Raw genomic sequence first — 26,554 nt, forward strand, 5'->3', positions numbered from 1 at the left:
TGTTTAATAACTCCTGTATTATGTTTAAAGAGGCTTGAATGTTCTGGCCCTAATCAAGTCTGAGCCACCAGATCACATGACTGATACAGTTTAGCGTGTGCGTTTCACTCAGATGTTAAACAAAGAGACTCAAAGACTTTTCAGACCAACATCTGAGTCCTGACCTGCTGGGAGACCCATACAAGCTGTGAACCTCTGCCTCCATCAACACATTATATTTGAGGTGATGCCGAAGGAAACAGCAACACAACAACTGTGACAGAGCTTGCTTCGTGTTAGGGACTACTGAGGTTAGATTAGCCCCGAGGAACAGACGATATACAAAGAATCGAGGTCATCAATAATGTTTGAGGAGACAGATATCTGATGAAGTTTGAGTTAAGGTCCTTCATTCGAGAAAACTGGTAGAGGAGATGTGTCTGCTGTGGGCGGAGGATGACTCATACAATTACTCATGACTGACTGAATGAGTGTAATTATGGCAGATCCGTGTGTCAGCGTAGATCCACAACCACACAGCATGTCAACAAAAACTGATTCTGAACCTGCGTATAGGTGGAGCTTTGGTTCACCTGGTTACTGAACTCATTTTTTTCTGTTCTAATCGGATCCCGAAGGACAGTTCTGTGCTTCCGCCTCAGGTATCAGACTTCAATCAAGGCAAGACAAGGCGAGTTTATCTGTAGAGCACAATTCATGCACAAGGCAATTCAAAGTGCTTTACAGCCACAGAAAATCACAAGAAGGCAAATAAAATCATTCCAAAAACATAAAAAAAATCATTAATTCATTAAACTCAAAGCAAAGAGTGCAGATAAATACTTTCAGTTGTCATATTCACAGCTAAATAAACTGTTTTCAGCCTGGATTTAAACATTGTCAGAGCTGAGGCTGTCTCACATCTTCTGGAGGACTGTTCCAGACTTTAGGAGCATAAAGCTGAAACGCAGCCTCAGCTGGTTTAGTCCTGACTCTGGGCCCCAGCAGGAGACCCCTCCCTGAGGTCCTCAGACTCCCAGCTGGTTCATGTGGCTCTAACATGTCAGAGATGGACTTAGACCATGAGGAGACTTGTACAGGAGCAGAGCTGCTTTAAAGTCTATTCTCTGAGCGACAGGAAGCCAAAGCAGAGACCTGAGCTCTGGACTAATATGGTCGTATTTCCTGGTTCTAGTCAGAACTCCAGCAGCAGAGTTCTGGATGTCCTGCAGCTGTCTTACGGCCCGTTTAGAGCCCAGTGAGCAGCCGTTACAGTGGTCTAACCTGCTGGAGACAAATGCATGGATTAGTCTTTCTACGTCTGGTTTAGACACTTTTCCTTTGATTCTGGCAACGAAGGTAGAAAGCTGCTGATGTTAAAGTTCAGGTCTGAGTCCAATATTACCCCCAGATTTCTAACCTGATTAATAGGTTTCAGAGAGAGAGTCTCAAGGTGACTGATGACACTTTCTCTTTGTTTCTGTGGGCCACAGACAATGATTTCAGTTCTGTCTGAGTTTAGCTGGAGAAAATCGTTTTGCATCCACACTCTGATCTGTTCCATGCAGCGACCCAATATATCTACAGGCCCGTGTTCTCCTGCCGTCAGTGACACGTAGATCTGAGTGTCATCTGCATAGTTGTGGTAGGACACATTATAGCTGCATATTAGCTGGCCTAATGGGAGCATGTACAGATTTAACAATAGGGGCCCCAGGATGGACCCCTGGGGAACCCCACAGGTCATAGCTATTTGGTCTGAGACAGTTACCAATTTCAACAAAATACTTCCTGTCTTCGAGATAGGACTTAAAGCAGTTTAAAGCACTACCAGAGATTCCCACCCAGTCTTCTAACCTCTGTAATAAGATGGTCAACTGTGCCAGAAGCAGCACTCAGGTCCAGCAGAACTAAGACTGAGACTTTGCCTGCGTCTGTGTTCAGGCGGATATCGTTTGTTACCTTTGATCAGAGCTGTCTCAGTGCTGTGGGGGGGCCTAAAGCCTGATTGGAAAGTATCAAAAGCATTGTTAGACAGGAGAAAGTCAGAAAGCTGTTGGTATACAACTTTTTCTAGGACTGTGCCTTAGAGCGGCAGGTTTGATATGGGCCGGCAGTTGTTCAGTACTGTGGCATCAAGACTGCTCTCTTTTAGAAGAGGCTTAATTACAGCTGTTTTAAGGCCTTTGGAAATGTTCCAGTCTGAAGGGAGATGTTAACTAGAAGAGCGAGTTGTGGTAACAAACTGCTCAGCACAGACTTTAAATCTAGTGAGAAACTCATCAAGGCAGCATGTGGATGAACTCAGACTGCAGATGATCTCTTTGACTGTTTTGTAGGGTGACAGGTGTGAAATGTGTCAGCTCTCTGTGTCTAACTGGCTGCAGAGAAGTTGTTTTGTGTTGTGGAAATTATTGCATTTTTAATGCCTTGAACTTTGTCATTAAAGAATATTACAAACTCATTACACTTAGATGTAGAAATGAGTTCTAAAGGCAGTGAAACTGGAGGGTTTGTTAATCTGTAGCAAACAGGACACGAGAGTTGTTACTGCTGTTATTGATGATGTCAGAAAAATAACTTGTTCTACACAAAGTCAGGTTGAACACACATAGCTTTTTTCTTTGTAACCTCATAATGAACCTGGAGTTCTGACCTGCACCAAATTTCCCTTCGGCTCTCCAGCTCTCCCTTTTCTGTGCCCTGACCGACTCTTCTCTTCTCCATGGCGCCCTTTGCCTGCTTTTAACCATTCTAACCTTGACAGGAGCAATGGTATCCAAAGCATTTAAGAGACAGATCATCAACATTAGAACACAGGGTGTTCTCAAACCTAATAATTTAAAAACCCCTGTTAAGACTAAACAGTCAAAAGCAGTGCACACAATTGACAGTAATTCAGTCAAGACAAAAAAACCAAAAACCTTATTTCTTTTTGTGTGTTTGCTACACAATTAAACAATTGTTTATTGCAACAAGCTGCATATTTCATTAAAGGGTTAATGAACTATGATATTGTCTTTTTTTTAGTTGACATCTACCTTAAACACTCCAGGCTGAAAGCTAATGATGGTTATATAAGAGCAGCTGCATCTTGGTGCGATAAGCTGTATGTTTTACATAAAAAAAAAAAATGGTGATTAGTCGACGATTAAAACAATCATTTGTGGCAGCCCTAATCGCCACTTTATCAAGACTCTCAAATAGTTTGTCAAAGTCAAAGTGTGAGATTTTTAATTTCAGACTGATTCTCTCTGCACCTTCAGCTGTTTCACCCCTCGGTGTTCTGCCCGTACCTCAGGTGGTAGTTTTGTGATGTCAGAGGCTCTTGGATAGCTGCATCTCTACTCTGTTTATGTTAATATTAGATGTGGCTCCGCCTCCAAGCACAAGTATCTTTGACCTTGAGCACAGTTATTCTGTCCATCTGCTGCTTTGTACCGTCTCTCTGTCTGTTTCACATCTGGCTCTGACAGCGGTAAAAATCTGTTTGTTAACTTTATTCCGGGTGATGTTACATATCCTCCGCTGATACCAACAGTTGGACGTTTCTTCGGCTTCGTATCAAGTCCATCATAAGTGCCTTTACAGAGTCTTGGAAAAGACACGGCATCATTTAGCTTTAAGTTGTAAGTAGCAGAAGTCCCATTTCAGTTTCTAAGGCAAAAATCCTTTCTTGTAGCGCACAAATTTGTTGTTGATATATCCAACAGCTTTCACAGGGAAATCACACACCGTGTGTGTGTCTGGTTGTGTGTTTGACAGAATCAGCACAGCGCCGGTCACTCATTTCTTGTCTTATGACCCAAAAGAATAATGCTTCCATATTCAACACATATAGACCAGCTGTGCTCCTCTTTTATCATCCAGCAGCAGAACCCACTCTGAGAGATCATGTATAGGGTCAGCTTTGAACGACCAGAACCGGAAACCATCTCCTAATGTCCCTGTTCTGTTGGACATACATAACCGGCCTGTCTCACATTTTTGGGGATATTTCTGGGTCTTGGTTGAGTGGAGCTCTTGCTCATATTTTGAGGAAAATATGACTGAACTGAAGCAACAGAAAGGGTCAGCAGTAATACAACAATGATATTTCATGATGGAAAAGCCCGTCTGGGCTGGAACAGCACGCCATTACACTGAGCCTAACCAGAGCAGAGACCATGAAATCACCACCAAAACTCCTGCAGCTAAAAATGGCTGCAGTGTGTCTGCCAACACTCTGTTCTCTCACTCACTGCAGGCCTTTGCTTCCCTGCATTAATGTGCAGAAAGCTTCTGGGACAACAAACGATTCTGACCAACCGGCGCTGCTCCACAAACAGGCCGACACTCAGATGGACATTGTGTAGGGGTGGGGGAAATTTCCGATTCTTAGATGCATCGCTGTTCGGACGATTCTGAATCGATTCACAAACGTCCAAATTTAGAATATTTAAATAAAGTAATACAGACGGTTCTAAACTGCGGAACTAAGAAGCGTGGTACGCGTCACCTCCGGGACGCTATGGGCAGCGCACCAGGAGCGGCCGCTGAGGAAAACAGCCACGGAGGAAAACGGCCACGGAGGAAAACAGCCACGGAGGAAAACGGCCACGGAGGAAAACGGCCACGGAGGAAAACGGCCACGGAGGAAAACGGCCACGGAGGAAAACAGCCACAGAAGAAAACAGCCACGGAGGAAAACAGCCACAGAGGAAAACAGCCACGGAGGAAAACGGCCACGGAGGAAAACGGCCACGGAGGAAAACAGCCACAGAAGAAAACAGCCACGGAGGAAAACAGCCACGGAGGAAAACGGCCACGGAGGAAAACGGCCACGGAGGAAAACGGCCACGGAGGAAAACGGCCACAAAGGAAAACGGCCACAAAGGAAAACGGCCACGGAGGAAAACGGCCACGGAGGAAAACGGCCACGGAGGAAAACGGCCACAAAGGAAAACGGCCACGGAGGAAAACGGCCACAAAGGAAAACGGCCACGGAGGAAAACGGCCACGGAGGAAAACGGCCACGGAGGAAAACGGCCACGGAGGAAAACGGCCACGAAGGAAAACGGCCACAAAGGAAAACGGCCACGGAGGAAAACGGCCACGGAGGAAAACGGCCACGGAGGAAAACGGCCACAAAGGAAAACGGCCACAAAGGAAAACGGCCGCTGAGGAAAACGGCCGCTGAGGAAAACAGCCACGGAGGAAAACGGCCACGGAGGAAAACGGCCACAAAGGAAAACGGCCACAAAGGAAAACGGCCGCTGAGGAAAACGGCCGCTGAGGAAAACGGCCACGGAGGAAAACGGCCACGGAGGAAAACGGCCACGGAGGAAAACAGCCACAGAAGAAAACAGCCACGGAGGAAAACGGCCACGGAGGAAAACGGCCACGGAGGAAAACGGCCACGGAGGAAAACAGCCACAGAAGAAAACAGCCACGGAGGAAAACGGCCACGGAGGAAAACGGCCACGGAGGAAAACGGCCACGGAGGAAAACGGCCACGGAGGAAAACAGCCACGGATAACCGCAGCTACCCACCTCGCAGATTGAAAAGCAGACGTCTGGAAACACTTCGGCTACTACAACAGCGGCGGCGGCGGCGGAAGCGAACTGGACAAGAGCCACATTATTATGACGTTTTCAAGGTGTAGTGCAGGGGAAGATCCTCCTCCGTGAACACGTTGTCTTTTATTTGGTTTCTGTGCGCGACTTCTTGTCCCGCGCGATCTGCTCTGTGCTTCTGCTTCTGGCTAAAATAGAAGCTCTATATCTGCTGCGGAGGCTCCGGAGCGCCGCTGTGACGGAGCTGGTGGAAGCACAGTCATTGATTGGAAGCACAGTCATTGATTGGAAGCAGTCATTGATTGGAAGCACAGTCATTGATTGGAAGCACAGTCATTGATTGGAAGCACAGTCATTGATTGGAAGCACAGTCATTGATTGGAAGCACAGTCATTGATTGGAAGCACAGTCATTGATTGGAAGCAGTCATTGATTGGAATTGAAATGTATCAGATCCGCTGCCGTGCTGTAGGTGATGTAGGTGGAATTTAGGGGTTAACTCGATTCCACCCGACGTAGGGTAGGGTTAACCCTTAGCCCCTGAATCGTAATCGAATAGTGAGGTGCCAAAAGATTCCCACCCCTAACATACTATGGGAACATCAGACCGGTTCCAGGAACGTCTGGGGGATGAAGGGGTTGGCTGTGGATGGTGCAGCTGCCTCAGTTTGTTTTTCTGATGGCAGGTTCATCTGTACTGCTGACTGAGTCAGAGCAGCAGACTGGATACTTTGAAAGGAGTTTAAAAATCATTGTCCTTACTCTGGTAACCATGGTTACCTGCAGGGAAACACCTGCCATCCTCTCTGCTTTGCATAAAAAGAGCCCAGCAAGCTTCAGGGTCGCCTCCTAAAGGTGATCCAGCTGCAGGATCGGACCACCACCAGGGCAGAGCTGGCTCAGGAGGTGAGGAGCAGACGGTAGGAGGATGGTCCGGTGTCAAGAAGGGCCGCAAAGAAGTTGTTTCTCTCCAAGAAAAACATCAGGACAGATGTTCTGCAGAAAGTTCAGGGACAGCTGAAAACCAATGTTTGTGTCACTCCGTGAGCTTTTGGCCACGACTGAACAGACTTTACAAACTGAAAGCTGGTGGCAGAGGTTCTGCTGCTCCATCCAACACCGAACAGAAGCTGCGATCCTCCCTGGAACACATGCTTCACAGCTTTAATGCTGAAGGCCATCACTATGTTCCCATGATGCAGCTGTGATCACCCGCTGGGTCAAACTTCTGTTCCCGGTGGACAAGACAAGGTCAGGCTTTTCCACCCATAATGCAGCTCGGTGTTTTGTGTCCATCGACAACGAACATGTCGGATCAATAATCAGGTCCTTCCCACGGTATTTCAGGTGACCTGATAAGGTGACATTCAGGTCATACATGCAGAAAAGCGCTACTTGCACACAAATACAGACAAAACAGGAAGTGAACCAGTCACCATCAGTGTGAGACGTCACATTTTTACTTTTGGTCAGGACATCCTGTAAAAAGAGATTTTTTTTTTAACTTCAAGGCTTGTTTTTTTTTAATCCTGAATAAATAAAGGTTTAAAAGCTGATTCACTCAGGAGGCTGAGGAGGTCTCACAGACTAAATTAACTCAGCCAACGTGAAACTTAAAAGTTATTCCCACTAATGACCATCTAATGACCTAAAATGGTGTCTAACATTCAGTTGGAGTGGAGCTTAATGGAGGAGGACGCTGAAACCTGGCAGCTTTGTCTTTTTCTGTCCTTCATCAGTAGCTGAGGCCACAGCCTGACACCATACCCCCCCCAGCCGAACCCCAAAGTGATGCTGCGTTCCTTCAGAACCTCAGCTTAGCCACCAAACCACTTGATTAATGATCTTCAGAGTAATGGAGCCCTGATGAGCTGAAACGTCAGACAGAAGAGTCTGCCCTCACCGTTTTTGTTTAGTTTGAGTTTCTCTGGTATGAGAGTCGACTGCGCAGAGACAGACTTCCTGAAGAGGAGAAACAGTCTGGAGCCTTCCTCCATCCACAGACCGTGCAGTCAGCCTGTCCAGATATTTGCATTTAAACCAAACTGAGCTCATGTGACACGTTTCCATGGCTGAATGTTGAAGCCTGCAGAACAGCTTTGCAGCTGCTCCTGACAACACAGATGGCTGCTAACAGAGTGCATTAGTACAGATTAACTCTTTGACTACATTAGAGCTGCTCAGTGCGTTAACAACCAGCAGATACAGACGGTGTGAGGCACAATAACACAGAGCTGCACTTCACACACTTAAACCCAGCAGATCATCGGAGAGAAGGCTGGTTCTCCTACAACATGACCAAGCCCACCTGCAACACAACATCCCTCCGGTCCTGTCCAAAAACAAACCTTCTGTCATCTTCTCTTCGACATGTGAAAAATATCACAAGGTTAAAGTCAGATGGACTATATCAGAGATGATATAGAATATTACTTTAAATATAGTTCTGTGACAGGCTGCTCACAGTCCTCCTCCTGTCCTCATGTTTATGAATCACAGTTAGAACGACTGGATGAAAATGATGGAGCGCCGCTATAAAAGCTGCAGCTGCAAGGGATTGTGGGACAGAATGAGCTCAGGAAGGACGGTCCGGTGTTTCCTAAAGGAGATCCTTAAGGAAGCGTCGGAGCTCCTTTCTCTCCTGAAGGACGGTCCGGTGTTTCCTAAAGGAGATCCTTAAGGAAGCGTCGGAGCTCCTTTCTCTCAGGAAGGACGGTCCGGTGTTTCCTAAAGGAGATCCTTAAGGAAGCGTCGGAGCTCCTTTCTCTCAGGAAGGACGGTCCGGTGTTTCCTAAAGGAGATCCTTAAGGAAGCGTCGGAGCTCCTTTCTCTCCTGAAGGACGGTCCGGTGTTTCCTAAAGGAGATCCTTAAGGAAGCGTCGGAGCTCCTTTCTCTCAGGAAGGACGGTCCGGTGTTTCCTAAAGGAGATCCTTAAGGAAGCGTCGGAGCTCCTTTCTCTCAGGAAGGACGGTCCGGTGTTTCCTAAAGGAGATCCTTAAGGAAGCGTCGGAGCTCCTTTCTCTCATGAAGGACGGTCCGGTGTTTTCTAAAGGAGATCCTTAAGGAAGCGTCGGAGCTCCTTTCTCTCCTGAAGGACGGTCCGGTGTTTCCTAAAGGAGATCCTTAAGGAAGCGTCGGAGCTCCTTTGTCTCAGGAAGGACGGTCCGGTGTTTCCTAAAGGAGATCCTTAAGGAAGCGTCAGAGCTCCTTTCTCTCAGGAAGGACGGTCCGGTGTTTCCTAAAGGAGATCCTTAAGGAAGCGTCGGAGCTCCTTTCTCTCAGGAAGGACGGTCCGGTGTTTCCTAAAGGAGATCCTTAAGGAAGCGTCGGAGCTCCTTTCTCTCATGAAGGACGGTCCGGTGTTTCCTAAAGGAGATCCTTAAGGAAGCGTCGGAGCTCCTTTCTCTCAGGAAGGACGGTCCGGTGTTTCCTAAAGGAGATCCTTAAGGAAGCGTCGGAGCTCCTTTCTCTCAGGAAGGACGGTCCGGTGTTTCCTAAAGGAGATCCTTAAGGAAGCGTCGGAGCTCCTTTCTCTCATGAAGGACGGTCCGGTGTTTTCTAAAGGAGATCCTTAAGGAAGCGTCGGAGCTCCTTTCTCTCAGGAAGGACGGTCCGGTGTTTCCTAAAGGAGATCCTTAAGGAAGCGTCGGAGCTCCTTTCTCTCCTGAAGGACGGTCCGGTGTTTCCTAAAGGAGATCCTTAAGGAAGCGTCGGAGCTCCTTTCTCTCAGGAAGGACGGTCCGGTGTTTCCTAAAGGAGATCCTTAAGGAAGCGTCGGAGCTCCTTTCTCTCAGGAAGGACGGTCCGGTGTTTCCTAAAGGAGATCCTTAAGGAAGCGTCGGAGCTCCTTTCTCTCAGGAAGGACGGTCCGGTGTTTCCTAAAGGAGATCCTTAAGGAAGCGTCGGAGCTCCTTTCTCTCAGGAAGGACGGTCCGGTGTTTCCTAAAGGAGATCCTTAAGGAAGCGTCGGAGCTCCTTTCTCTCATGAAGGACGGTCCGGTGTTTTCTAAAGGAGATCCTTAAGGAAGCGTCGGAGCTCCTTTCTCTCAGGAAGGACGGTCCGGTGTTTCCTAAAGGAGATCCTTAAGGAAGCGTCAGAGCTCCTTTCTCTCAGGAAGGACGGTCCGGTGTTTCCTAAAGGAGATCCTTAAGGAAGCGTCGGAGCTCCTTTCTCTCCTGAAGGACGGTCCGGTGTTTCCTAAAGGAGATCCTTAAGGAAGCGTCGGAGCTCCTTTCCTTAGTATTTGGAGGACTCAGGCAGCTCTGATCATGGCTGCTGCTCACACACTTCTATCTTATTTCACTCAGTCAGGAATGTTCTGAAACGTACTGTTGGACCGGGCCCTGAAGGTTCTGAACACACCGTTACACTTTATGAATATTCTTAAGAAATTAGATGCAACCTGTTTTTTTCTGTTGTTACTATGTTTATGTCAGATGCTTTTATCCAAAGCCTCTTACACTCTGATAGGCAGGTAGGGTATGGGGGGGTCTTAGTTGTCTTGCCTCAGGACCCCTACTGGAGATAGTACCTTTCATGCAGGGGGAGGTGAGGATTCGAACTCCAGTCCCACATGAAGGGCAGAAATCTTCTCCAGTCATTACTGGCTTCTTCTCCTGTCGCCTCACAGCAGGAACAGGAAGCAGTTCATGGTCTGTCGGCTGTTTACAGCAGGAGAGAGTTCGCCTTCCACCACATTATGTGTTAAAGCTTCAGCTGGACTGACATGATGACTGCTGTGAGAGGGCTGAGGTCCTGCTGAGGCTCCACCTTTCACAGAGGAATGTCTGACGACCCCCCCATCAAGACGAGGACTTCTTCTCTGGTGTTTGCAGTGCAGAAGTCACACCACATATTCCAGAATTATCAAGAGTTTTTCCTGTGTATGAAACAACATCTGATCACCTGATCTGCCCGAGTCACAGTGAGGCGCTTTAAAGAGAGTCACATGACAGCCTGAGCGGCGCTGGACTCAGAGTCTGAACGCAGCTCAAACTTTACCATCCGACTCTTTTTAGGTCTGTAAACGTTGGTCTGCTCCTCAAATGAAACTCAACTCCAAGCATGTGTTTATTCTATTTGTCTTTGGCCTTTTTTAGCACAGTTAGCTCAGCCGGTCTCACAGTGTGAGTCAGTGTCTGGACCGCTCTCACAGTGCGGTCACAGTTCAGACTTTCCAGCCAGGATGTGGCTCATCAGGCAGAGCTCAGCAGCAGCAGCCGTTAAAAACTCACGTTTGTTTGTGCCATGAATGTGGAGCACAGCAGACAGGTGCACGCTTTTATAAGCATGGAAACAGCTGGAACCGAGCTGCAGCTTCATGGGGAAACCACTGAAACTTCACACTGTTTCTTTGGACCTGTTAGCAGGACCACTGGTGTCATGTTCCAGTTTTACGTGAGCGGGTTTTAATGTGGATCAGGACCTGGGCTCCTTTTATGCGTCTGCTCTTGTTGTGTTGGCTTACAATGGCAAACACGTCTCAGCTCTGAATATTCATGAGGACTTAACTGGAGCCTAAAAAGCTGGGTTTCCTCTGCGGCCGGCCGGTTAACACATCCACATGCATTTAGTGCTCTGAAAGTGCTCTGTGTCATGTGGGCAGTTCTCTGAAGAATTCCTTCTCCAGCTCATCCGTTTTCTCATGAAAACGGCTCCAGATGAAGAGGCTGTGTGGAGAGGAATTTCTGGTGGATTACAGAGAGCTTGATTTACATGCGTTAGCTGATCCAAGATCAGGCAAACACTGGAAACTGGAGCGGTGCCTTTTCGAGGCGAAAAGCTGCTCGTAAACATGAGCGCAGATGGGTTCAGTGTGCCGGGCGGTTCTGCTCAGTGAGATCAGTTGGACCGTTCCTTTAGCTTCACGTCGTTCTTTAACGAAGCGGCCAGCAGAACCTGAACTCACGACAAACTCATGACCTTTGACTGAGATGTTTATGTTAGTGACCGTGATGTCAGCACAGAACCGGCTTCACACAAACTGCTCACATCCATGTAATAGAACCTTCATCCAGGTCTGCCTGTTTTACAGGATATCAGAGAAGAGGGGACCGAATCTGGAGCTAAAACGCTGAGCAGTCCCACCCCAAAGGTACCGGTACCGGGCCTTCCTACAGGTCGAAACACCTCCTGATACTCGCTCCCTGAGGTTCCTCCTGGGCTGATGACTCATTTTGGTCATTCAGAACGATCATCATCATTCAGGTTGGAAGTTATAAGATGTTTTCAGGTATAAATGAACTAAAACGGGTTTTCTGCTCAGATGAAACTGAACAGAGGACCCGACCCGGCCAGAGGAACCGTGTCAATGACCGATGAAGTAATCAGAAGAAAAACATCTGTTCTCACTGGTCACAGCTGGAGATGAATCCAGTTTCCATCAGATGGCTCTGATGCTGGATGAGTCCAAACGGCAGCATCTTCCTCACTAACAGGTCCCCCCCAGGTGAGGCCAGGGTCCCCCCCAGGTGAGGCCAGGGTCCCCCCCAGGTGAAGCCAGGGTCCCCCCCAGGTGAGGCCAGGGTCCCCCCCAGGTGAAGCCAAGGTCCCCCCCAGGTGAAGCCAAGGTCCCCCCCAGGTGAGGCCAGGGTCCCCCCCAGGTGAAGCCAGGGTCCCCCCCAGGTGAGGCCAGGGTCCCCCCCAGGTGAGGCCAGGGTCCCCCCCGCCTTCCTGCATCTCAGACAAAGAGGAGGAAAACAGGCGTCCTGGTTCAGGTTCTTCTCACTCCCCCTCCTCTGCGCCACTTTCCATTTTCTAACCTACCAAAGAAGAAGAAAGAGGGCGGGGTCATAGGAGATGTGGGCCGGTCCCTGATGTGTTCTCCTCATGAGGCTCAGAACAACAAAGCGTTTTCAGCACATCTAATGTGCAGAAAAAGGAAAACAGATTTCCACTGAGGCGGCACCAGTTCTGGTTCTGGTTTGTATCTTAGCAGCCTCAGCTAGAAAACTAGTTCCGGATCAGCTCCAACTCTCTGCTGGTCCAGATCAAGGATCTCCTCCACCAGGGTCAGGGTTACAGGGACCGACTAAAACTCTCAGCAGTTAGAACCTCAGTCTGGTTCTGTTCAGAAACTCTGATCTGAGCAGATAAACCAGGTTAACAGGGTTTTGGATCGGCTTTGTACGACTCTAATTGGACTGTATTACCGAAGTACTGAGACAAATAACCTGAAAACAGGGCTGCGATGACCTGGTTCTGTGGTACAGGTCTTAGAAGGTTCTACAGCTGTACCAGAACCTGGTTCTAATGATCCATGACGCAGAGTCCTGACCGTGCAGGCCTTTCGTAGCACACACCTGAGCCGGTCCCTGAGCGGACTGAGACTCTACAGCAGCTGGTTGGTTCTGAGTGAGAAAGCCTTAAAACAGAGCACCCACGGTACCGTCCTCCTTCCTCTTTCCTCTAAAAGGTTCTGATTCCAACTACAGTGCCATGTTGAGGGTCCAGATCTGAGTGCGTCTGATAATACATACAGAAACTGGACCTGCTGTCAGAACCAGGTGATACATACCTGTCCGGGTCGAACCAGCAGCTGAGTGTGAGGACGGCACATCTTTTCCTTTGATGACCAAGAAAGACGAGCATGAAGGTGCCTGACTCAGAGATGAAGATGGAGCGTGGCCTCCTGCTGCTGCTGCTGATCACCCTCTGCGTGGGGTCACAGCCTCTGGGGTCACAGCCTCTGGGGTCACAGCCTCTGGGGTCACAGCCTCTGGGGTCACAGCCTCTGAGGTCACAGCCTCTGAGGTCACAGCCTCTGGGGTCACAGCCTCTGAGGTCACAGCCTCTGGGGTCACAGCCTCTGAGGTCACAGCCTCTGAGGTCACAGCCTCTGGGGTCACAGCCTCTGGGGTCAAAGCCTCTGGGGTCACACCCTCTGAGGTCACAGCCTCTGAGGTCACAGCCTCTGGGGTCACAGCCTCTGAGGTCACAGCCTCTGGGGTCACAGCCTCTGGGGTCAAAGCCTCTGGGGTCACACCCTCTGGGGTCACAGCCTCTGGGGTCACAGCCTCTGGGGTCACAGCCTCTGGGGTCACAGCCTCTGGGGTCACAGCCTCTGAGGTCACAGCCTCTGAGGTCACAGCCTCTGGGGTCACAGCCTCTGAGGTCACAGCCTCTGGGGTCACAGCCTCTGAGGTCACAGCCTCTGGGGTCACAGCCTCTGCGTGAGGTCACAGCCTCTGGGGTCACAGCCTCTGGGGTCACAGCCTCTGGGGTCACACCTGACAGGTGAGACCACAGCACCAGAGGTTGCTGATTGGACAGGTGGGTCCAACAGAGGAGGACCCACAGAACCAACCAGCTGAACCAGAGCTTCAACATGTCAGAATCTAAAACCAGAAAAAGTCAGGAACACGTATGACCGGACGGCCCAGTTAGAGGGTTCTGACTCCGCAGAGATACAACAGAACCAGTCCAACCCATACATATACTCATTCAATGCCAAATGTTCTGATTCTGCTGAACACCGTTCAGTTGAAAGTGTGTGCGCGTGTGTGCGTGTGTGTGTGCGTGATGCGAGGTAGAGTCACTGGACCTGATCAGATGGAGATAAAGAGGCCTGCTGATCACACATTCGGCTCATCACAGTAAAACTTCGGTTCTGAACAGACGGTAAAAGTTCTGAACCGCTCCGTGTGCGCGTGCCCTCTCCCCCCAGCGTGAACTTATCCCCGCAGATAAACTCACCCGGTCCCGGCTGAGGAGCACGCAGAGCGCCACGGTCACGCAGATCCAGCCGGTCCTCATTATTCCTCCGCGCGGTTCCAACAGACTGATCTTCCTCCTCTTCTTCCTCCCGACTCCCGCCGCTCCTGAGTCTCAGGAGTGGGATCCACCGGATACGCGTCGCGTCGCGTCGCGTCGGGTTATTCCTCCTCCTCTCGCCGCCTTTTCTCTCGTAAATCTGACTGAATTCAATCAAACTTTCGCTGAAATCTGCACGAGACACCTCGCTCGCTCTCAGTTTGCGTTCGCTGGAAAGAACGAGGACAAAGTGAGGCACGCGCACGAGTGAGCTCCTGTGAGTGCGTGCGCTACCCTCCACCGAGACACCGCGAGACACTGAGAGAACTGGCGACCGCAGGGCCAAGGAGCCAGAAACCAGGATCTGTGCGCGGCGGCGGGCACGCACGAGCTCAGAGTCATTATTGGAATGATTGATCAGTGTGTTTGTGTCCAGAGGAAAGACCGCTGGTTCCGATCACAAGTCCAGCTACATTCAGTCAGAGATCTCATTTCCAATCAGCGGGACCGCCACACGCACGGCCAGCGGCTCCACCTGCTGGTGCACACACCGACTCCGAACATTTACTTTCTGCCTTCATTCACATCTTTGATGAGGCAGCAGCGGCACCATCCTCCACAGCAGCAGCAGGGAAACAGCAGAACCGAGCCAGTAATCCTCTGGCGTGTCTGTGAAATCTGTTCTGAGTGAACCTTAAATCTAACGGCAGGTGACCTCTGAGGGCTGTTTTAATAAAGTTCTGAACCGTTCTGCAGTTTGTTAGATGTGATGTTAATGTGTCTTCATGCGCAGCTGCAGCTCGGGGGTCTTTCTCTCCAGAACCTGTCTGAGGAACAGGAGCAGCTTTGATTTTCCTTCTTTGACTCTGAATCGGATCAAACGGTCAGAAAGTGTCTGTCTCCATCAGCCCAGCAGTTTACATTCACACCAATCTTACGTCAGGATGTAAGAGTTCATTTGAAACACTTCTTGGCGCCCTTCCCCCGCTGTAATGCTGAGGCTTCCAGGCCTCCTCCCCCACCTCCCCCTAGTTTAGCTCCTGGTGGCCCAGATTACACAGCCAATTAGGAGGCAGCAAAGCCCCTTCTGCTGTAAGCCTGAGCAGACTCTGAGTAAGGCTGGGCTCAGCTCTCCTCCTTCACCCTCAGCTTTACAGTGGCAGATGATGATCTCAAAAGTAAAGGGACACCTAACATCTGACAACAGCATCAGCTGGGTGGGAGGCAGCAGGCAACACAGAACACCGATGTGAATGTTCAGTCCCACATTCATGTCACATGTGATCAGCTGAGTGATGCTTAATCTTCATCTTTCATTCAAAAGTGCTACCGGCTGGTAACAGGGGAGACAGTCCAACTGTTCTCCATGCGGTGTGAGGGCCCAGAACGGACCCAAAGGCTTCCCCAGAATCCCAAAGTTGATGAAAGAAAAGACAAAAACAGGATTAATTCCCTCAAACAGACAGCTTCTGAGACAGATATCTCAAAGCTCTGGAAGGATGTGCATGAAGGCTGCTCCAGCTCCTGATTATCATACTAAACAATGATTTATCTTGCATCACTTTTTAGAGACAAAGGGACATCATTTTTCATCAAACCTGTTTCAGTGAAGTCAGAATAAAAACATACATTTTGTTGGGCAGTAGGGGGTGCTGTTTACTTCTTTTCAGGTGTGCTGTTGAGTTCATAGGAAGCCCTGTGTCACCGAGCAGCTGCTAGGATGGAAGGGAAAACACACGATATGAATCATCTGTGTGATGAGGGTGGATCACCTGAAGCTGGTTACAGCTTTATTAAACCTGTTAGAGAAGAGAGTTGCCCCACACTCTACTGGGACCACTTCATCCACACGCCCCCCTGCAGCACAGTTTATTCACTCCGTGCTCTGTGGCAGTCGGCTAACTTCTCACAGAGTTTGCTGCTGATAGTTTTGTGCAACATGGCAGGATATTTATCAGATTCTGACAACGTGAACGACGACTTTGAGTAAGATGGACGTTCTTACCGGAGTGAATGAGCTGCCTAACCCTAACCCGGGTCAACTGCTTGGAAGGCAGCTATGCTCACCACTATACCACCAACGCTCTGGAACTCCACATCTGGCCCATCTGGAGTGAGACTGACAGCTAAGTGCTTCAGGGTCAGCTGCGGTCACATCATCCTGCCCATACTTCACACCAGAGGTCCACCAAACAGCTTCGTGTGACTCTGTGGCGCAATGGTAGCGCGTCTGACTCCAGATCAGAAGGTTGTGTGTTCAAATCACATCAGGGTCATTACTGCACCTTTATAGGTTACTTCTGCCTGATGAAGAGCTAACATTATCGAAAAATTGGTCGTGCTCCTCACCAACCCTCCTGTGTTAACATATCCGAATATGATGCTTCAGGCCAGAGTTTGGAAGCAGGTCTTTATCAACATCAGAATGAGTTGATGACTATATCACAGTAATCTGATGACTCTATCACAGTAATCTGATTACTCTCACCTTATTACTGTAATCTGATTACTCTCACCTCATTATTATCACCTGATTACAGTAATCCGAATACTGTAGACTGATTATTGAATGGTTAAGAATGGGGCGTGCCAGTCATGCGTCTGCACACCCCTCAGAAAGTAGTTAGTTGCACCCCCGGTACAGTCGATGAAACATCTCAGACATAAATCTGTAGAAGATGCGTTTCCGACCCGAGGCTCTGAGATGATGCTGAAGTTTGCAGTTACACTGAACTGGGTAGATGGAAAGTAAGAAAGAGTCTCTGCAGCAGAGAGTTTAGGTCATGGGCAGATTGGCTCCTTGATTATTTCCTGAGACCTGCAGCTGATTCTGTGACGCAATGGCAGTGGTTCAATAACACTTCTTTGTATGGAAACACACTTCTGTGTGTGAGAAGTTTTGTGGCTAAGCAGGAAGAGGTTGCATGGGTGGCTGCGCTAAAAATTCTTTCACCAGATGTTCATCAGCAGACAGATGTTAACCTACGCAACATCAGCCACTATCAAGTGTTTCATAGACTTATTACAGTAATAAGGTGAGAGTGATCAGATTACTGTAATCTGATTACTTTTAAAAAAAACACTGTAATCAGATTACTTTTTAAAAGATTACTGTAATCTGATTACTTTTTAAAAGATTACTGTAATCAGATTACTTTTTGAAGATTACTGTAATCAGATTACTTTTTAAAGATTACTGTAATCTGATTACTTTTTAAAAGATTACAGTAATCAGATTACTTTTTACAGATTACTGTAATCAGATTACTTTTTTAAAATTACTGTAATCTGATTACTTTTTAAAGATTACTGTAATCTGATTACTTTTTAAAAAATGACTGTATTCTGATTACTTTTTTAAAAAATCACTGTAATCTGATTACTTTCTGCGTGATAATGTTTCATATTTTCAACGTTATTTTTAACACTGGGTTTTCTGTTGTGTTCATATGAAAGCTGAATTTTTCATTACTGAATTAGTTAAGAAGTGTCAGCTAAGATTTATTTGCGAGACAGATACAGTCATGAGAAGAGCTGCATCTGGCAGGCCAACGCCTGGATTAGGATATGGAAACATCTGAATACATGGACAGAGTATGTGGCCACAAATTAGACCTGTTGAGCTTTTTTCAGTAGTTATTTCTAAGTCATCACTGATATGTTTTCAGCCCAGTAACTCTGCTGGGTCTCCTGAAAACGGCCGCTGCGTTGGCCGGGAATCGAACCCGGGTCAACTGCTTGGAAGGCAGCTATGCTCACCACTATACCACCAACGCTCTGGAACTCCACATCTGGCCCATCTGGAGTGAGACTGACAGCTAAGTGCTTCAGGGTCAGCTGCGGTCACATCATCCGGCACATACTTCACACCAGAGGTCCACCAAACAGCTTCGTGTGACTCTGTGGCGCAATGGTAGCGCGTCTGACTCCAGATCAGAAGGTTGTGTGTTCAAATCACATCAGGGTCATTACTGCACCTTTATAGGTTACTTCTGCCTGATGAAGAGCTAACATTATCGAAAAATTGGTCGTGCTCCTCACCAACCCTCCTGTGTTAACATATCCGAATATGATGCTTCAGGCCAGAGTTTGGAAGCAGGTCTTTATCAACATCAGAATGAGTTGATGACTATATCACAGTAATCTGATGACTCTATCACAGTAATCTGATTACTCTCACCTTATTACTGTAATCTGATTACTCTCACCTCATTATTATAACCTGATTACAGTAATCCGAATACTGTAGACTGATTATTGAATGGTTAAGAATGGGGCGTGCCAGTCATGCGTCTGCACACCCCTCAGAAAGTAGTTAGTTGCACCCCCGGTACAGTCGATGAAACATCTCAGACATAAATCTGTAGAAGATGCGTTTCCGACCCGAGGCTCTGAGATGATGCTGAAGTTTGCAGTTACACTGAACTGGGTAGATGGAAAGTAAGAAAGAGTCTCTGCAGCAGAGAGTTTAGGTCATGGGCAGATTGGCTCCTTGATTATTTCCTGAGACCTGCAGCTGATTCTGTGACGCAATGGCAGTGGTTCAATAACACTTCTTTGTATGGAAACACACTTCTGTGTGTGAGAAGTTTTGTGGCTAAGCAGGAAGAGGTTGCATGGGTGGCTGCGCTAAAAATTCTTTCACCAGATGTTCATCAGCAGACAGATGTTAACCTACGCAACATCAGCCACTATCAAGTGTTTCATAGACTTATTACAGTAATAAGGTGAGAGTGATCAGATTACTGTAATCTGATTACTTTAAAAAAAATACTGTAATCAGATTACTTTTTAAAAGATTACTGTAATCTGATTACTTTTTAAAAGATTACTGTAATCAGATTACTTTTTGAAGATTACTGTAATCAGATTACTTTTTAAAGATTACTGTAATCTGATTACTTTTTAAAAGATTACAGTAATCAGATTACTTTTTACAGATTACTGTAATCAGATTACTTTTTTAAAATTACTGTAATCTGATTACTTTTTAAAGATTACTGTAATCTGATTACTTTTTAAAGATTACTGTAATCTGATTACTTTTTAAAAAATGACTGTATTCTGATTACTTTTTAAAAAAATCACTGTAATCTGATTACTTTCTGCGTGATAATGTTTCATATTTTCAACGTTATTTTTAACACTGGGTTTTCTGTTGTGTTCATATGAAAGCTGAATTTTTCATTACTGAATTAGTTAAGAAGTGTCAGCTAAGATTTATTTGCGAGACAGATACAGTCATGAGAAGAGCTGCATCTGGCAGGCCAACGCCTGGATTAGGATATGGAAACATCTGAATACATGGACAGAGTATGTGGCCACAAATTAGACCTGTTGAGCTTTTTTCAGTAGTTATTTCTAAGTCATCACTGATATGTTTTCAGCCCAGTAACTCTGCTGGGTCTCCTGAAAACGGCCGCTGCGTTGGCCGGGAATCGAACCCGGGTCAACTGCTTGGAAGGCAGCTATGCTCACCACTATACCACCAACGCTCTGGAACTCCACATCTGGCCCATCTGGAGTGAGACTGACAGCTAAGTGCTTCAGGGTCAGCTGCGGTCACATCATCCGGCACATACTTCACACCAGAGGTCCACCAAACAGCTTCGTGTGACTCTGTGGCGCAATGGTAGCGCGTCTGACTCCAGATCAGAAGGTTGTGTGTTCAAATCACATCAGGGTCATTACTGCACCTTTATAGGTTACTTCTGCCTGATGAAGAGCTAACATTATCAAAAAAATTGGTCGTGCTCCTCACCAACCCTCCTGTGTTAACATATCCGAATATGATGCTTCAGGCCAGAGTTTGGAAGCAGGTCTTTATCAACATCAGAATGAGTTGATGACTCTATCACAGTAATCTGATTACTCTATCACAGTAATCTGATTACCCTCACCTCATTATTATCACCTGATTACAGTAATCCGAATACTGTAGACTGATTATTGAATGGTTAAGAATGGGGCGTGCCAGTCATGCGTCTGCACACCCCTCAGAAAGTAGTTAGTTGCACCCCCGGTACAGTCGATGAAACATCTCAGACATAAATCTGTAGAAGATGCGTTTCCGACCCGAGGCTCTGAGATGATGCTGAAGTTTGCAGTTACACTGAACTGGGTAGATGGAAAGTAAGAAAGAGTCTCTGCAGCAGAGAGTTTAGGTCATGGGCAGATTGGCTCCTTGATTATTTCCTGAGACCTGCAGCTGATTCTGTGACGCAATGGCAGTGGTTCAATAACACTTCTTTGTATGGAAACACACTTCTGTGTGTGAGAAGTTTTGTGGCTAAGCAGGAAGAGGTTGCATGGGTGGCTGCGCTAGAAATTCTTTCACCAGATGTTCATCAGCAGACAGATGTTAACCTACGCAACATCAGCCACTATCAAGTGTTTCATAGACTTATTACAGTAATAAGGTGAGAGTGATCAGATTACTGTAATCTGATTACTTTAAAAAATAAATACTGTAATCAGATTACTTTTTAAAAGATTACTGTAATCTGATTATTTTTAAAAGATTACTGTAATCAGATTACTTTTTAAAAGATTACAGTAATCAGATTACTTTTTAAAGATTACTGTAATCTGATTACTTTTTAAAAGATTACAGTAATCAGATTACTTTTTACAGATTACTGTAATCTGATTACTTTTTAAAGATTACTGTAATCTGATTACTTTTTTAAGATTACTGTAATCTGATTACTTTTTTAAGATTACTGTAATCTGATTACTTTTTAAAAAATTACTGTAATCTGAATACTTTCTGCGTGATAATGTTTCATATTTTCAACGTTATTTTTAACACTGGGTTTTCTGTTGTGTTCAAATGAAAGCTGAATTTTTCATTACTGAATTAGTTAAGAAGTGTCAGCTAAGATTTATTTGCGAGACAGATACAGTCATGAGAAGAGCTGCATCTGGCAGGCCAACGCCTGGATTAGGATATGGAAACATCTGAATACATGGACAGAGTATGTGGCCACAAATTAGACCTGTTGAGCTTTTTTCAGTAGTTATTTCTAAGTCATCACTGATATGTTTTCAGCCCAGTAACTCTGCTGGGTCTCCTGAAAACGGCCGCTGCGTTGGCCGGGAATCGAACCCGGGTCAACTGCTTGGAAGGCAGCTATGCTCACCACTATACCACCAACGCTCTGGAACTCCACATCTGGCCCATCTGGAGTGAGACTGACAGCTAAGTGCTTCAGGGTCAGCTGCGGTCACATCATCCTGCACATACTTCACACCAGAGGTCCACCAAACAGCTTCGTGTGACTCTGTGGCGCAATGGTAGCGCGTCTGACTCCAGATCAGAAGGTTGTGTGTTCAAATCACATCAGGGTCATTACTGCACCTTTATAGGTTACTTCTGCCTGATGAAGAGCTAACATTATCGAAAAATTGGTCGTGCTCCTCACCGACCCTCCTGTGTTAACATATCCGAATATGATGCTTCAGGCCAGAGTTTGGAAGCAGGTCTTTATCAACATCAGAATGAGTTGATTACTCTATCACAGTAATCTGATTACTCTATCACAGTAATCTGATTACTCTATCACAGTAATCTGATTACTCTCACCTCATCACTGTAATCTGATTACTCTCACCTCATTATTATCACCTGATTACAGTAATCCGAATACTGTAGACTGATAATTGAATGGTTAAGAATGGGGCGTGCCAGTCATGCGTCTGCACACCCCTCAGAAAGTAGTTAGTTGCACCCCCGGTACAGTCGATGAAACATCTCAGACATAAATCTGTAGAAGATGCGTTTCCGACCCGAGGCTCTGAGATGATGCTGAAGTTTGCAGTTACACTGAACTGGGTAGATGGAAAGTAAGAAAGAGTCTCTGCAGCAGAGAGTTTAGGTCATGGGCAGATTGGCTCCTTGATTATTTCCTGAGACCTGCAGCTGATTCTGTGACGCAATGGCAGTGGTTCAATAACACTTCTTTGTATGGAAACACACTTCTGTGTGTGAGAAGTTTTGTGGCTAAGCAGGAAGAGGTTGCATGGGTGGCTGCGCTAAAAATTCTTTCACCAGATGTTCATCAGCAGACAGATGTTAACCTACGCAACATCAGCCACTATCAAGTGTTTCATAGACTTATTACAGTAATAAGGTGAGAGTGATCAGATTTCTGTAATCTGATTACTTTAAAAAAACACTGTAATCAGATTACTTTTTAAAAGATTACTGTAATCTGATTACTTTTTAAAAGATTACAATAATCAGATTACTTTTTAAAGATTACTGTAATCTGATTACTTTTTAAAAGATTACTGTAATCTGATTACTTTTTAAAAGATTACAGTAATCAGATTACTTTTTACAGATTACTGTAATCAGATTACTTTTTAAAGATTACTGTAATCTGATTACTTTTATAAGATTACTGTAATCTGATTACTTTTTTAAGATTACTGTAATCTGATTACTTTTTTAAAAATTACTGTATTCTGATTACTTTTTTAAAAAATCACTGTAATCTGATTACTTTCTGCGTGATAATGTTTCATATTTTCAACGTTATTTTTAACACTGGGTTTTCTGTTGTGTTAAAATGAAAGCGGATTATTTCATTACTGAATTAGTTAAGAAGTGTCAGCTAAGATTTATTTGCGAGACAGATACAGTCATGAGAAGAGCTGCATCTGGCAGGCCAACGCCTGGATTAGGATATGGAAACATCTGAATACATGGACAGAGTATGTGGCCACAAATTAGACCTGTTGAGCTTTTTTCAGTAGTTATTTCTAAGTCATCACTGATATGTTTTCAGCCCAGTAACTCTGCTGGGTCTCCTGAAAACGGCCGCTGCGTTGGCCGGGAATCGAACCCGGGTCAACTGCTTGGAAGGTAGCTATGCTCACCACTATACCACCAACGCTCTGGAACTCCACATCTGGCCCATCTGGAGTGAGACAGCTAAGTGCTTCAGGGTCAGCTGCGGTCACATCATCCGGCCCATACTTCACACCAGAGGTCCACCAAACAGCTTCGTGTGACTCTGTGGCGCAATGGTAGCGCGTCTGACTCCAGATCAGAAGGTTGTGTGTTCAAATCACATCAGGGTCATTACTGCACCTTTATAGGTTACTTCTGCCTGATGAAGAGCTAACATTATCAAAAAAATTGGTCGTGCTCCTCACCAACCCTCCTGTGTTAACATATCCGAATATGATGCTTCAGGCCAGAGTTTGGAAGCAGGTCTTTATCAACATCAGAATGAGTTGATGACTCTATCACAGTAATCTGATTACTCTATCACAGTAATCTGATTACCCTCACCTCATTATTATCACCTGATTACAGTAATCCGAATACTGTAGACTGATTATTGAATGGTTAAGAATGGGGCGTGCCAGTCATGCGTCTGCACACCCCTCAGAAAGTAGTTAGTTGCACCCCCGGTACAGTCGATGAAACATCTCAGACATAAATCTGTAGAAGATGCGTTTCCGACCCGAGGCTCTGAGATGATGCTGAAGTTTGCAGTTACACTGAACTGGGTAGATGGAAAGTAAGAAAGAGTCTCTGCAGCAGAGAGTTTAGGTCATGGGCAGATTGGCTCCTTGATTATTTCCTGAGACCTGCAGCTGATTCTGTGACGCAATGGCAGTGGTTCAATAACACTTCTTTGTATGGAAACACACTTCTGTGTGTGAGAAGTTTTGTGGCTAAGCAGGAAGAGGTTGCATGGGTGGCTGCGCTAAAAATTCTTTCACCAGATGTTCATCAGCAGACAGATGTTAACCTACGCAACATCAGCCACTATCAAGTGTTTCATAGACTTATTACAGTAATAAGGTGAGAGTGATCAGATTACTGTAATCTGATTACTTTAAAAAACACTGTAATCAGATTACTTTTTAAAAGATTACTGTAATCTGATTACTTTTTAAAAGATTACAATAATCAGATTACTTTTTAAAGATTACTGTAATCTGATTACTTTTTTAAAGATTACTGTAATCTGATTACTTTTTAAAAGATTACAGTAATCAGATTACTTTTTACAGATTACTGTAATCAGATTACTTTTTAAAGATTACTGTAATCTGATTACTTTTTTAAAAATTACTGTATTCTGATTACTTTTTTAAAAAATCACTGTAATCTGATTACTTTCTGCGTGATAATGTTTCATATTTTCAACGTTATTTTTAACACTGGGTTTTCTGTTGTGTTCATATGAAAGCTGAATTTTTCATTACTGAATTAGTTAAGAAGTGTCAGCTAAGATTTATTTGCGAGACAGATACAGTCATGACAAGAGCTGCATCTGGCAGGCCAACGCCTGGATTAGGATATGGAAACATCTGAATACATGGACAGAGTATGTGGCCACAAATTAGACCTGTTGAGCTTTTTTCAGTAGTTATTTCTAAGTCATCACTGATATGTTTTCAGCCCAGTAACTCTGCTGGGTCTCCTGAAAACGGCCGCTGCGTTGGCCGGGAATCGAACCCGGGTCAACTGCTTGGAAGGCAGCTATGCTCACCACTATACCACCAACGCTCTGGAACTCCACATCTGGCCCATCTGGAGTGAGACTGACAGCTAAGTGCTTCAGGGTCAGCTGCGGTCACATCATCCGGCACATACTTCACACCAGAGGTCCACCAAACAGCTTCGTGTGACTCTGTGGCGCAATGGTAGCGCGTCTGACTCCAGATCAGAAGGTTGTGTGTTCAAATCACATCAGGGTCATTACTGCACCTTTATAGGTTACTTCTGCCTGATGAAGAGCTAACATTATCGAAAAATTGGTCGTGCTCCTCACCAACCCTCCTGTGTTAACATATCCGAATATGATGCTTCAGGCCAGAGTTTGGAAGCAGGTCTTTATCAACATCAGAATGAGTTGATGACTCTATCACAGTAATCTGATTACTCTATCACAGTAATCTGATTACTCTCACCTCATTATTATAACCTGATTACAGTAATCCGAATACTGTAGACTGATTATTGAATGGTTAAGAATGGGGCGTGCCAGTCATGCGTCTGCACACCCCTCAGAAAGTAGTTAGTTGCACCCCCGGTACAGTCGATGAAACATCTCAGACATAAATCTGTAGAAGATGCGTTTCCGACCCGAGGCTCTGAGATGATGCTGAAGTTTGCAGTTACACTGAACTGGGTAGATGGAAAGTAAGAAAGAGTCTCTGCAGCAGAGAGTTTAGGTCATGGGCAGATTGGCTCCTTGATTATTTCCTGAGACCTGCAGCTGATTCTGTGACGCAATGGCAGTGGTTCAATAACACTTCTTTGTATGGAAACACACTTCTGTGTGTGAGAAGTTTTGTGGCTAAGCAGGAAGAGGTTGCATGGGTGGCTGCGCTAAAAATTCTTTCACCAGATGTTCATCAGCAGACAGATGTTAACCTACGCAACATCAGCCACTATCAAGTGTTTCATAGACTTATTACAGTAATAAGGTGAGAGTGATCAGATTTCTGTAATCTGATTACTTTAAAAAAACACTGTAATCAGATTACTTTTTAAAAGATTACTGTAATCTGATTACTTTTTAAAAGATTACAATAATCAGATTACTTTTTAAAGATTACTGTAATCTGATTACTTTTTTAAAGATTACTGTAATCTGATTACTTTTTAAAAGATTACAGTAATCAGATTACTTTTTACAGATTACTGTAATCAGATTACTTTTTAAAGATTACTGTAATCTGATTACTTTTATAAGATTACTGTAATCTGATTACTTTTTTAAGATTACTGTAATCTGATTACTTTTTTAAAAATTACTGTATTCTGATTACTTTTTTAAAAAATCACTGTAATCTGATTACTTTCTGCGTGATAATGTTTCATATTTTCAACGTTATTTTTAACACTGGGTTTTCTGTTGTGTTAAAATGAAAGCGGATTATTTCATTACTGAATTAGTTAAGAAGTGTCAGCTAAGATTTATTTGCGAGACAGATACAGTCATGAGAAGAGCTGCATCTGGCAGGCCAACGCCTGGATTAGGATATGGAAACATCTGAATACATGGACAGAGTATGTGGCCACAAATTAGACCTGTTGAGCTTTTTTCAGTAGTTATTTCTAAGTCATCACTGATATGTTTTCAGCCCAGTAACTCTGCTGGGTCTCCTGAAAACGGCCGCTGCGTTGGCCGGGAATCGAACCCGGGTCAACTGCTTGGAAGGCAGCTATGCTCACCACTATACCACCAACGCTCTGGAACTCCACATCTGGCCCATCTGGAGTGAGACTGACAGCT

At 45.6% G+C, this 26,554-nt stretch overlaps 1 protein-coding gene and 12 non-coding genes across 13 annotated transcripts in view; 6 read left to right on the plus strand and 7 right to left on the minus strand.

The window, feature by feature from the left end:
* Positions 1-14,599, minus strand: part of sdc2 (syndecan 2) — a 35,121-nt gene extending 20,522 nt beyond the window's left edge. The window contains exon 1 of the mRNA XM_072370690.1: positions 14,232-14,599. Coding sequence (XP_072226791.1) covers positions 14,232-14,291 — 60 coding nt within the window. The 5' untranslated portion in view covers positions 14,292-14,599. The remainder of the gene's footprint in view (positions 1-14,231) is intronic.
* A 1,893-nt stretch (positions 14,600-16,492) lies between these two features.
* trnaw-cca (transfer RNA tryptophan (anticodon CCA)) lies at positions 16,493-16,564 on the plus strand. Its single transcript has one exon. It is a non-coding gene; the product is annotated as a tRNA-Trp (tRNA).
* A 1,428-nt stretch (positions 16,565-17,992) lies between these two features.
* trnag-ucc (transfer RNA glycine (anticodon UCC)) lies at positions 17,993-18,064 on the minus strand. The gene has a single exon. It is a non-coding gene; the product is annotated as a tRNA-Gly (tRNA).
* Positions 18,065-18,184: 120 nt separating this feature from the next.
* On the plus strand, positions 18,185-18,256 carry trnaw-cca (transfer RNA tryptophan (anticodon CCA)). Its single transcript has one exon. It is a non-coding gene; the product is annotated as a tRNA-Trp (tRNA).
* A 1,455-nt stretch (positions 18,257-19,711) lies between these two features.
* Positions 19,712-19,783, minus strand: trnag-ucc (transfer RNA glycine (anticodon UCC)). Its single transcript has one exon. It is a non-coding gene; the product is annotated as a tRNA-Gly (tRNA).
* A 120-nt stretch (positions 19,784-19,903) lies between these two features.
* Positions 19,904-19,975, plus strand: trnaw-cca (transfer RNA tryptophan (anticodon CCA)). Its single transcript has one exon. It is a non-coding gene; the product is annotated as a tRNA-Trp (tRNA).
* A 1,400-nt stretch (positions 19,976-21,375) lies between these two features.
* On the minus strand, positions 21,376-21,447 carry trnag-ucc (transfer RNA glycine (anticodon UCC)). The gene has a single exon. It is a non-coding gene; the product is annotated as a tRNA-Gly (tRNA).
* Positions 21,448-21,567: 120 nt separating this feature from the next.
* trnaw-cca (transfer RNA tryptophan (anticodon CCA)) lies at positions 21,568-21,639 on the plus strand. The gene has a single exon. It is a non-coding gene; the product is annotated as a tRNA-Trp (tRNA).
* A 1,477-nt stretch (positions 21,640-23,116) lies between these two features.
* trnag-ucc (transfer RNA glycine (anticodon UCC)) lies at positions 23,117-23,188 on the minus strand. The gene has a single exon. It is a non-coding gene; the product is annotated as a tRNA-Gly (tRNA).
* A 116-nt stretch (positions 23,189-23,304) lies between these two features.
* trnaw-cca (transfer RNA tryptophan (anticodon CCA)) lies at positions 23,305-23,376 on the plus strand. The gene has a single exon. It is a non-coding gene; the product is annotated as a tRNA-Trp (tRNA).
* Positions 23,377-24,747: 1,371 nt separating this feature from the next.
* On the minus strand, positions 24,748-24,819 carry trnag-ucc (transfer RNA glycine (anticodon UCC)). Its single transcript has one exon. It is a non-coding gene; the product is annotated as a tRNA-Gly (tRNA).
* A 120-nt stretch (positions 24,820-24,939) lies between these two features.
* On the plus strand, positions 24,940-25,011 carry trnaw-cca (transfer RNA tryptophan (anticodon CCA)). Its single transcript has one exon. It is a non-coding gene; the product is annotated as a tRNA-Trp (tRNA).
* A 1,427-nt stretch (positions 25,012-26,438) lies between these two features.
* Positions 26,439-26,510, minus strand: trnag-ucc (transfer RNA glycine (anticodon UCC)). Its single transcript has one exon. It is a non-coding gene; the product is annotated as a tRNA-Gly (tRNA).
* Positions 26,511-26,554: the final 44 nt, after the last annotated feature.

The sequence above is a fragment of the Leuresthes tenuis genome, unplaced genomic scaffold (genome assembly GCF_036924035.1).
Source record: "Leuresthes tenuis unplaced genomic scaffold, fLeuTen1.0.hap1 SCAF_18, whole genome shotgun sequence".
NCBI classification, from domain to species: domain Eukaryota; kingdom Metazoa; phylum Chordata; class Actinopteri; order Atheriniformes; family Atherinopsidae; genus Leuresthes; species Leuresthes tenuis.